At 39.1% G+C, this 10,278-nt stretch overlaps 2 protein-coding genes across 7 annotated transcripts; one reads left to right on the top strand and one right to left on the bottom strand.

Annotated features, from left to right (window-relative positions):
- Nucleotides 1–21: 21 nt before the first annotated feature.
- Nucleotides 22–4,204, bottom strand: fuca2 (alpha-L-fucosidase 2). Of its 2 annotated transcripts, none has more exons than XM_078798811.1 (7): nucleotides 3,861–4,204; nucleotides 3,557–3,744; nucleotides 3,157–3,496; nucleotides 2,886–3,096; nucleotides 2,604–2,794; nucleotides 1,093–1,201; nucleotides 22–872 (listed from the first exon to the last, which is right to left on the bottom strand). In XM_078798811.1, coding segments are annotated over exons 1-7 (1,179 nt in total). In that variant the 5' UTR covers nucleotides 3,863–4,204; the 3' UTR covers nucleotides 22–734. The 2 variants fall into 2 exon arrangements, with proteins under 2 accessions (XP_078654937.1, XP_057913316.2); XM_058057333.2 differs by having other exon boundaries at nucleotides 3,888–4,204.
- Nucleotides 4,205–4,340: 136 nt separating this feature from the next.
- Nucleotides 4,341–9,618, top strand: LOC131106711 (putative deoxyribonuclease TATDN3). Of its 5 annotated transcripts, none has more exons than XM_058056040.2 (10): nucleotides 4,341–4,438; nucleotides 4,504–4,536; nucleotides 4,608–4,681; nucleotides 4,750–4,834; nucleotides 4,901–4,963; nucleotides 5,033–5,091; nucleotides 6,294–6,349; nucleotides 6,497–6,609; nucleotides 8,832–8,909; nucleotides 8,977–9,618. In XM_058056040.2, exons 1-10 carry the CDS (start codon nucleotides 4,385–4,387, stop codon nucleotides 9,118–9,120), a joined length of 759 nt encoding a protein of 252 aa, XP_057912023.2. In that variant the 5' UTR covers nucleotides 4,341–4,384; the 3' UTR covers nucleotides 9,121–9,618. The 5 variants fall into 5 exon arrangements, with proteins under 5 accessions (XP_057912023.2, XP_057912021.2, XP_057912020.2 ...); XM_058056038.2 differs by having other exon boundaries at nucleotides 8,829–8,909; XM_058056037.2 differs by having other exon boundaries at nucleotides 5,033–5,142; nucleotides 8,835–8,909.
- The last annotated feature ends 660 nt before the right edge of the window (nucleotides 9,619–10,278 follow it).

Genomic DNA, 10,278 nt, shown 5'->3' with positions numbered 1-10,278 from the left:
AGCACTCTCGTTTTAGCCAATTTTACTATTTATTTATTTAAAAAAACACTTCCATAACACGGAATGGATGGGATCAAACACATTTATAAATAATAGAACACCCGTATAATATCTATAAAAATTATAAACATATACAACTAACAGGAATAACAATAGGAATAAGAAGAAATCGTAAAAAACCTACATAAGCCTTGATGGTCCAAAACGCATTAAAAAAATAAAAATAAAAATAAAAACAATTAAAATAACATATGACAAGACTCAGTCGTATAAAACACATTCATAACCCTTATAATCTAAAGACAATACAATGCTTTTATAACATAATAATCACAAATGAAATGCAAAAAAGACATTATATAAAACACAATGTTATGTGTTAAAATATTGATAACATAAAGAATGACATGGCCAGACTTGATGGTCCAAAAGACATTTATAAAATATTAAAACACATTTATAACATATAAAAAAATATTATATGACAAGACATTTATAACATTAAACACACTTAAGATGAAAAAAAACTTAATACATAAGACTTGATGTTGAGAAAAACATTTATAAAACAATAACCACATTTCCAACATCAAGACATTTATAAGATAATAAACACTCAAATAAAACATAACATGACTTGGAAACATTTCACATGTAGTACAGTACAAAAAGGTCCAAAAGAAGTTTTTTTTATTTTCCACAGTATCTGCCAGGTTGTGGTTTTCCAGTCTTCTTCACTCGGCCCCTGTCAGCTTGAGGGTCCAGGCCCACTGACACGGCATCTGGCTGAAGGACAGCTGAGGCAGAAGGACCCGAAGTCCACCGTCCCTCATGGGTTCCCATTGCACGGCGCCGTGACCCAACAGCTCCACCTTTTGTGTTTGTTGTTTTGTGAAAAAAACAAGGAAAGACGTTAACATGGCGGCCGTGTAGTAGCTTCAGTTATTGATTAATTTTTTTTGCATTTCAAACGTACACATTAGACGTTTTTACCCATTTAAAAGGAAGATAATAACGAAGATAATAGATGAGGGAAATAAAGTCACCAGTTAAAATAGTGAGTGTAGCTAATAAAGCATCATTGCAGCTCACCTGAGTGTCACCTGGCGTGACCTCTGGTTCACTGAGAATCAAAGATCCGTCAGCGGGCCAAGCCAGGAAAATGGCAAAGACGAGCTTTTCCGTCAGTTTGGACGTGTACCTGGAGAACATGTGACATTTTGAAAATAAAAACCAAAAAATATATTTTCACCAAATACGGTAAAAGTACGGTAAAAGCTCCAATTAAGCATCACGAGTGGTCAGCATCCTCAGCTGTCGTCGTGACAACCGTGCGTGTTACACTTGCTGTACTCGTGTCCAATCAACTCCCGGGGGTTACTGATGCCGACTCAGCAGTTTACTCCTCATCACCATCACGCTGTGGGACTTTATTCCCGCTACCTAATTTTCCCAAAAATATAGCTTGAATTTTTGTTGTTTTTCACAATATTACCATACAACAAAAAATACACAATATTACAAGTTCTTTTTCAGAAAACTGCGACTTTTTTCTGTAATATTTTGATGTTATTCTCGTAAAATTACAGCTGTTTTTTGCAATTTATGGTATTTATTAAAATGTTCAAAACTACTTAATTTCAATTTAGTCTTGTAATTTTTCGTTTTGTAATATTTGACTTTATATGACTTTAATCCAATCATGTTTGAACTTTTTGCACAACTTCATTTTCCAAAAATTATAACTGTATCTTATTTCTCATACAACAACACATTTTTCTTTAATATTTCAACTCCATGCTACTGAATTGACATCATTTTTACTTTTTATTACCGTTTATTCTCATTAAATTGCAACTTTTTTTCTTTTTATATTTTGGCTTTATTACCGTAAAAATTGCAGCTGTTATTTTCTATTTCTGCTGTCAAATTTTGTTTTTCTTGTAATATCGTAGCTTTTTCTGCAACCTTGAGAATAAACTTGTATTATAGTTGCACAGAGTTGAAATATTAAAGAATTAAAATTTTGTAATTTTCATATAATATTACTATAATATTACTATACAACAAAAATTACGCAATATTACAAGTTCTTTTTCAGAAAATTGCTACTTTTTTCTGTAATATTGTTAATTATGTTACTTAATGTCAATTTCCTCTTGTAATTTTTCTTTTGGTAATATTAATTAAAAACTGACTTTAATCCAATAATGTTTGAACTTTTTCCACAACTTAATTTTCCAAAAATTATAAATGATTAATTATTATAAAAATTGCAGCTGTTTTTTTTCTATTTCTGCTGTCAAATTTTGTTCTTCTTGTAATATTGTAGCTTTGTAGCTGCAACCTTCCTATGAAAAGAATTGTATTTTTAAGAGAATAAACTTGTATTATAGTTGCACAGAGTTGAAATATTATGAATTATACGTATATTACGGGTAACAAAGAAAAATTGTTGAAAAAATGAGGTTGGGGAAAAAGCTACATTATTATGGGATGAAAGTCAAAATATGATGTAAATAATATTTATTAATAATGCATTCAAGGTACTTGGTACTTGAGTGACTGGCATGGACTACTGGCGTTAAACGGCGTGTCCGTACCAGACGGCGGTCGTGACACGGTCGTTCTGAGCCCGCCAGGCGCTGCTGTTGTAGATGGCCTCGCCGTTGACGCCCAGCCAGCGCCCCATCTGACGCAGACGCTCCTCAAAGATTGGGGCGATCCTCCCCTCCAGCGTGGGGCCCACGTTCATGAGCAGGTTCCCGCCGCAGGACACCGTCTCCACCAACGTCTGCGACACACACACACACACACACACACACACGCACACGGCGGAGGGAATGTTCAGCTGCACCAACCGAGTAGGTCGCCGGCATTTTTACCGCCACCAGTTGCTCGATGGCGAGGTAGTCGCTGAGCGGGGCGTTGCGTCTGTAGCCCCATGACTTGGTGTCGATGGTCATGCAGTTTTCCCACTTGTGCGCCAGCAGGTGACCCGGCTGGTAGCGGTCGGCGCAGGTGTAGAAGCCGCCGTGGGTGCAGATGGAGCCGCGACCCCAACGGTCGTTTGTCACCACGGTGTCCCGCACCGGGCTGGAAGACAAACGTCATTCAAGAGGGACGCCCCCAAACGTTGTGTAGACTAGACGGTACCTGTCGTTGTACAGCCAGGCGAGGAAGCCGGTGCTGTTCCAGTACTTGTCCGGCGCGTCGCCGTCCCCGTCGGACCACAGCACATCCGGCTCGTACTTGGAGACGATCTCGTAGAGCTCAGGGAGACTTTTCAAAGACGGGAAGTGATTTGTGGTGAAATTATTGGCGGCGTCCGACTCAAAGAGCGGATTGAACCACTCGAACAGCGAATGGTAAAGCCCCAAGCGGAGGTCGCTGCCTGCACGCAGGGCGCTCGCCACCTCCGCCACCAGATCCCGTTTGGGTCCCACATCCACCGCATTCCAGTTCCAGGAAGTCGTGGAGCCCCACAGCGTGAAACCTAGTGATCCCCACACAAGTTAGATTGGATTTAGAACAGGGATACCACATCAGCAGAAACCTTCATGGTGCTTGGTGGTCAGGACGATGTACTTGGCTCCAGACGACGCAAAGATGTCCGTCCATTCTTTGGCGTCAAAGAACTCTGCGGTGAAGCGAGGGGCAAAGTCTCGATACTTAAAGTCAGGAGGGTAATTCTTCTGCATGAAGTCAACGTATGGCTTTTGTTTTTCACCCTGCCAGTACCACCTGCATGCCAACACAGGAAGTGCATACATTCAATCACGTGACTGCCGTGTTTACAGAATGTGGTTTTCAGTTTTACTCATGTATAACACGCAGGAACAATACATCACTTTACACACATGAAACGACTCCCCAATTCGTCTCACCAGAACCACTCGCTGCCGAAGCTGGGCACAGAGAAGACCCCCCAGTGGATGAAGATGCCAAACTTCGCCTGGTCATACCAATCTGGCAGCGGCCTGGAGTCAATGGACTCCCAGTCGGGTTGGTATTTTGCTGTGGAGACTTGGGTGGACAGCAGGCAGACGAGGAAAGACACCGCGCCCCAGCCCGCCATGTTATGTGACGTTAACGCAAAGTCATTTCGATACATTGAGAGTTACTCGTCATTAAAGTATATTAGAGGGACTTTACGTTCTTCACTTCCGTGAACAACTAAAACAAGGAAGTTGGCGATGACGTAGAAATGTGTGTGCGCTTGATTTATAGTCTTTTGATTTGTGGAAGTGGTTTCGACTGGTCCGCGTCTGAGAGCACCGCCCTCGCGGGTGACTCCTATAAATAATCCAATGCTTTATGTGTGTGTTTGACGCATGCGTATTCGGCCAGCTTCCCGGAAGTTGTATATAGCTGAGCCCACAGTATGCATGGCTTTATCGACTGCCACTGTCACATCTCCGCGGGGGATTTCGACGAGGTATACAGGAATTACTTCAAGTAATTACTCCAAACCCATCATAAAGTGTCATTTTTGTGTTTTAGGACATCGAAACGGTTATCGAGAGCTCCAAACGGGTGAGTTATCTCGCTTTCAGCAACTTGCTGCGGTGTTTACTTATGTGTTGTTAATGTGTTTGTACTCCCAGGCTGGACTGCTAGCATTGCTAGCCGTGGCAGAACATGCTGGGGAATTTGACAAGATCATTGCCTTGTCACAAAGGTAACTTGACTTCATGCCGTGTTGTTTAATGTGGATTATGATATTTATATTTGTATTTGTCCTGTCAGATTCCCAGGCTTTGTCTTCCCCTGCCTGGGAGTCCACCCCGTCCAAGAGGTTTCCTCCGAGCGACACAGAAGTGCTTCTCTCCAGGTTGGGATGCAATTATTTTGATTTAGTTTACTACAGCCTGGTACTTTATGTGTGTCTTCCATGCAGGATGTGGACGCGGCGCTGCCCATCATTGAGAAATACAGGGAGCAGCTTGTGGCTATTGGAGAGGTAGCAGACATCACTACTCAGAACCTTGGATTGAACACAATTTATAACACAATTTATGTTTCCTGTTAGGTTGGCTTGGATTTTACGCCCAGATATGTGAAAAGCCAGTCCGACAAAGAGAGTCAAAGGCAGGTTCTCGTTTGTCAGTCACGTTTAGCCAAGGAACTGGACCTCCCTCTGTGAGTCAATGCAAAAAATAAATAAGTAGAAAAGCACCCCATCCATCAATTTTCTATACCACTTATCCTCATTTGGGTGGCCATTTATGCATTTATTTTGCATTTATTTTCATTTGCCATGGAAGGGTTTCAGTGACTTAAAGAATGCTTACATGCCAACACCTAGCATGATAGAACCAAGTTCATAGTTGTAAAAATCTAAAAAAAATGCAAATATGCTCATGTTAGCAATGCTAATGTTAGCATTCTAACAGCATGATGCTGTTAGTGCAATGTACCGGGAAGTCTAAATATCCTGAAGAAGTGCTCAGACCATTTATTTTGTAAATGCTGAAAATGGTATCGCATAGCATAGGACCAAGTTCTTATTCATAAAAAATAGTATGCTCATGTTAGTATGGTGACACCTAACATAAAGTGTCTACCTTTTTAAAAATGGCTAAAATGCTACTAATGTTAGCATGCTAGCACTTAAATATGTCTACATATGGAAATAATTAAGAATGCTAGTATGCTAATGTTAGCATGCTAACACCTAGAATGATCAGTGCAATGATGAGCGCAATATACCGGGAAGTATAATTGTCCCGAACAAATGCTCAGACCATTTATTTTGTAAAAATGGTGACACATAGCATGATATCATCATGATAGGACAAAGTTCATATTCATAAAAATCTCAAAAATGTTAGTATGGTAACACCCAACATAAAGTGTCTACCTCTGAAAATGACTAAAAATGTTAGCATACTAGCACCTAAGTAATTGTCTACCTATGGAAATGGCTAAAAATACTAGCATGCTAACAATGCTAATGTTGGCATGCTAACACCTGATACGCAATGTCTCTGGAAGTCTAAATGTCCCGAAGAAGTGCTCAAACCATTTCTTTTTTTAAATGCCGAAAATGGTCCTCTCACAATGTTAAAGAATGAAATTCCCATTTCCGACAATTCCTGAAAATGTCATCCAAATCCATTCAGAACTTTTCAAGTTACTTTCAACACAAACAGACAAACGCCAGCAAGAACATACAATAACTTTCGTGTTGCGTCGTGCTGTGCTCGGCGCTCGTATTCATCTCTTCTACTTAGCGAGTTGTCTTAACTGTACGTTGGTGTGTCATACGATATTTGTCAATGTTTTACTAGAAACGTCCACTCCCGCTCAGCAGGAAGACCCACCGTCCAGCTCCTGAAAGAACAAGGTAACAACGACTTGTGTTACGTATCCTCCGGTACCAGGTGTCGTGTATTACTGTACGTACAAATGAGATGTGTTGCAGACGTAGTGACATCATCATGACATCATCATGACATCATCATGACATCAAGTTGGTTGTGGTGTTTGCCAGGTGTTGAAAAAGTTCTGCTTCACGCTTTTGATGGGAAAGCGTCGGTTGCTATGGAGGCGGTACAGGCCGGATACTACTTCTCCATTCCACCATCTGTAATACGCAGTGAACAGGTGTGTGGGGGGGGGGGGTGTCATGTGATTATCTTCATTGTTGCAACACATGCTTTAATGTATGTTTGCTAACACGCTCACTGCTCATGTCATTAGCTCCATAGTCTAAACATCGACATTTCAATTAGTTTTTAAACACAACTAGACATTGGAATGAAGTACACTTATATACTAAACTAAATTTTTAAAAATATATAATTTAACTGATATGCAAACATTAAATAAATAATTTATTTTAACTTAATGTGAATTAAATAAATACATTTTAATTGAATTTTCATTAAATGGAAATGAAAAATACAAAATTATATTTCAATAATAAAATTTTTAAAAACTAAATTTTTTTTAATGACATGTAAACATTGGAAATAATGAAGAATTTAAAAATAAATGTAATAATTAAATGTAAATGAAAAATACAAACTTCAATTCCAACCACTGGATTTAAATGAATTGTGAAAAACTTTAAAATTAAAAGTAAAAGATTATGTTGATTAAAGATTAAAATATATATATATATATATGTACATTTAAATTAAATTCAAATAATTGACTTTATATCAAATGTAAACAAAAATAAATTTAAAAGTTTACATTAAAAAATGATTAAATTTAAACAATGTAAATTATAAATCTAAAGATGAAACTTTTTCATTCAGTCATTTCTGCGGGGGTGCTGGAGCCTATCCCAGCTGCCTTCGGGACGATAGGCGGGGTACACCCTGGACTGGTGGCCAGCCAATCCCAGGGCACATATAGACAAACAACCATTCACACTCACATTCATACCTGTGGCTAATTAACCTAGCATGTTTTTGGAATGTGGGAGGAAACCGGAGTACCCGGAGAAAACCCACGCATGCACGGGGAGAACATGCAAACTCCACACAGAGATGGCCGAGGGTGGAATCGAATCGGTGGACTCGGGTCTCCTAGCTGAATCAGAATTCCAAGTTAATGTAAAACATGTTTATTAAAAATGTCATTTGAGTTCAATTGAAGCCTAAAATAAGGTTAGGTTCCTGGAGTGCCTTGCTGGCTGCCAGTGTTATCGGTCTACTTTTGTTCCTCTCACGGTGCCACCGAGAATGTTTGTTTGATAAGCCAATCAATGGCCAGATTAGATGCCTTGGGAGCGAATTGAGTAACTATTGGTGATCCTTTCAGTCGCAGTCACACACGCCGATAGCTGATTGCTGTTTAGCACATCACAGCACTTTTGTCCCAGTGAGAGGACATCTTATTTCCTCATCTTTTACTGCAAACACACGGGCTGATTTTTTTTTTAGTTCCTAGGTGTTGTCTTTTGGTTCTGGCGGTGCGTTTTAAACCTTTGGAGTCCAGCCAGTCTTCTTCTTGTATTCATTTTGACATAGTCTACACACACACACACACACACACACACACACACACACATCAGGCCTTAAAATGTCTTGCGTTCTTCTTGCCTCAGTTGGCCACTTGGAGTTTTTTTTACAATCTGTAACTGTTACATTTGTTCACTTCCTGCCTTTCTAATATAATTTAAATTATTTATAATAATTTATAATCATATTTAAGTTTAAGTATTTTTTCAATTTATTTTATAATTTTGTATAATTTTTTTTAAGTCAACATTCAAACAATCTGTAACTGTTACATTTGTTCACTTCCTGCCTTTCTGATATAATGTATAATTTAAATTATTTTTAATAATATAAAGTTTAAGTATATTTTTATTTATTTTATAATTTTGTATAATTTTTTTAAAATCAACATTCATTTCGGGCGGCGCAGCAGTCTAGTGGTTAGCGCGCAGACCTCACAGCTAGGAGACCAGAGTTCAATTCCACCCTTGGCCATCTCTGTGTGGAGTTTCTCCGGGTACTCCGGTTTCCTCCCACATTCCAAAAACATGCTAGGTTAATTGTCCATAGGTATGAATGTGAGTGTGAATGGTTGTTTGTCTATATGTGCCCTGGGATTGGCTGGCCACCAGTCCAGGGTGGACCCCGCCTCTCGCACCGCGACCCTCATTAGGAAAAGTGGTAGAAAATGAATGAATGAATGAACATTCATTTCAAAACAATGGCACTGTTGGCTCACCTTTCACTTGGTCTCCTTCTGCAACCAAACGGCTGCTCGAGCTTTGGTCGGTTGATTACAAGCTTTTGTTTCCAGCGATAGGAAGGTAGCGTCATTGCGGATTAATGATTGATTGCGCTTCTGTGTCCGCCAAGAAGCAGAAATTGATCAAACAGTTGCCGCTGGAGAGCATGTGTCTGGAAACCGACTCGCCGGCTCTGGGCCCTGAGAAGCAGGTGAGAGGATTTTGGGTATTTTGAAGAGTCTTTGTGTCGTGTTCTTCATCTCCTGGTGGATGTGTAGGTGAGAAACGAGCCGCGGAACATCCGGATCGCCGCCGAGTACATCAGCCACATCAAAGGCGTGTCCGTGGAGAAGGTGATGGAGGCGACCACGGAGAACGCGCTCCGACTCTTCCCCAGGTTGAAGTCGGCTATGGAGGTGTGACGAGACCATCGCATGCCAAACGTGATGGTCTTGTCAATCAAATGTTGGGCAAATATAATTTTCCCACAAAAGATTGCGAAAAAAAAAATTGCAAAAATTTTACAAAAAAAGACAAAATATAGGTCATAATATTCTGACAATGACATTTTGTTACTTTATCAAAAAAAGAATTGTAAAATATGAGAAGCAAAAAAAATATTTTTAAGTATGAGAAGCAAACAAAGTTGTAATTAAAAAAAATTGGTTGCACAAAATTGAAATGTTACGAGAATAAAGTCAAAATATTACGGCAATAAAGTCATAACAAAGAGGAAATATTTGGCATTGGAAAATGAGAATAAGTCAATATGAAGAGAATAATGTATATTCTAATTTAATGAAAATTGTGTAGCATTGAGTTGAAATATTAAAGAGAAAATTCTATTTTTTTTGAAAATATTTTTGGAAAAAGTTTCTTTTGTGTGAGGAAAAAGCAGAAAGAAGAATAAAAGTTGAGATATTTGGAAACTGCAAAGTAATAATGGACTTTTTCACCTCCTGTATATGATATAGAACAGGGGTCGGCAACCTTTACTATGAAAAGAGCCATTTTACCCAATGCCCACTGAAGAAAAATAGCCTGGAGCCGCAAAACATATAGTATGTTTAAAACAACATTGGAGGGAATTTGGGGGTATCAAAGTAGTTCAGATAAGAAAAGACGAGTTGGAGTACTCTTGCTAGTTTTGGAGATAAACTTACATAAATGTATGTGTAAACTACTGTAAACGTAAAAACAAGTTCCCATGCCGCTGTTTTTAAATTATCTCGAATTTATTTTTTAGATTTGTAGGTAAGTATTACCTGTTTTTCTTCATGTACTGAACTGGATAGCAGTCAGAACTCACTCAGGATGCATTCATGGTCTCAGACAAAGTTGGATTTTTTAAAACTCATTACAAAAGATGTGCATTTTCCCCACTCGGGTGTTAAAAATATTCAAGCATCGCAAAGGGAGCCACAATAAAGAGTCTGAAGAGCCACATGTGGCTCTGGAGCCGCAGGTTGCTGACCCCTGATATAGAAATATCTAGAACTCTGGCATTTTATTTTGAAGTCCGTGGCCCTCGGTGGACGTTTGGACATCCCTGCAGTCCAAGGTTAAATATTGACGTATTT

Source organism: Doryrhamphus excisus, linkage group LG19 (genome assembly GCF_037039965.1).
Source record: "Doryrhamphus excisus strain RoL-2023G ecotype Guam linkage group LG19, RoL_Dexc_Guam_v1.1, whole genome shotgun sequence".
Taxonomy (NCBI): domain Eukaryota; kingdom Metazoa; phylum Chordata; class Actinopteri; order Syngnathiformes; family Syngnathidae; genus Doryrhamphus; species Doryrhamphus excisus.
The sequence above is the reverse complement of the archived record's forward strand: the minus strand, read 5'-3'. Positions and strand labels throughout refer to the sequence as shown.

Excerpts from the sequence above, each read along its gene's own strand:
- fuca2 (XM_058057333.2), bottom strand. The coding sequence starts at position 4,114 with ATGTATCGAAATGACTTTGCGTTAACGTCACATAACATGGCGGGCTGG. Across the intron at positions 2,795-2,885 it reads CCATCGAGCAACTGGTGGCG|ACGTTGGTGGAGACGGTGTC; the intron begins GTAAAAATGCCG and ends TGTGTGTCGCAG. Across the intron at positions 873-1,092 it reads TCACGCCAGGTGACACTCAG|GTGGAGCTGTTGGGTCACGG; the intron begins GTGAGCTGCAAT and ends CAAACACAAAAG.
- LOC131106711 (XM_058056035.2), top strand. The coding sequence starts at position 4,385 with ATGCATGGCTTTATCGACTGCCACTGTCACATCTCCGCGGGGGATTTC. Across the intron at positions 4,537-4,607 it reads TTATCGAGAGCTCCAAACGG|GCTGGACTGCTAGCATTGCT; the intron begins GTGAGTTATCTC and ends TTGTACTCCCAG. Across the intron at positions 8,910-8,976 it reads CTCTGGGCCCTGAGAAGCAG|GTGAGAAACGAGCCGCGGAA; the intron begins GTGAGAGGATTT and ends GTGGATGTGTAG.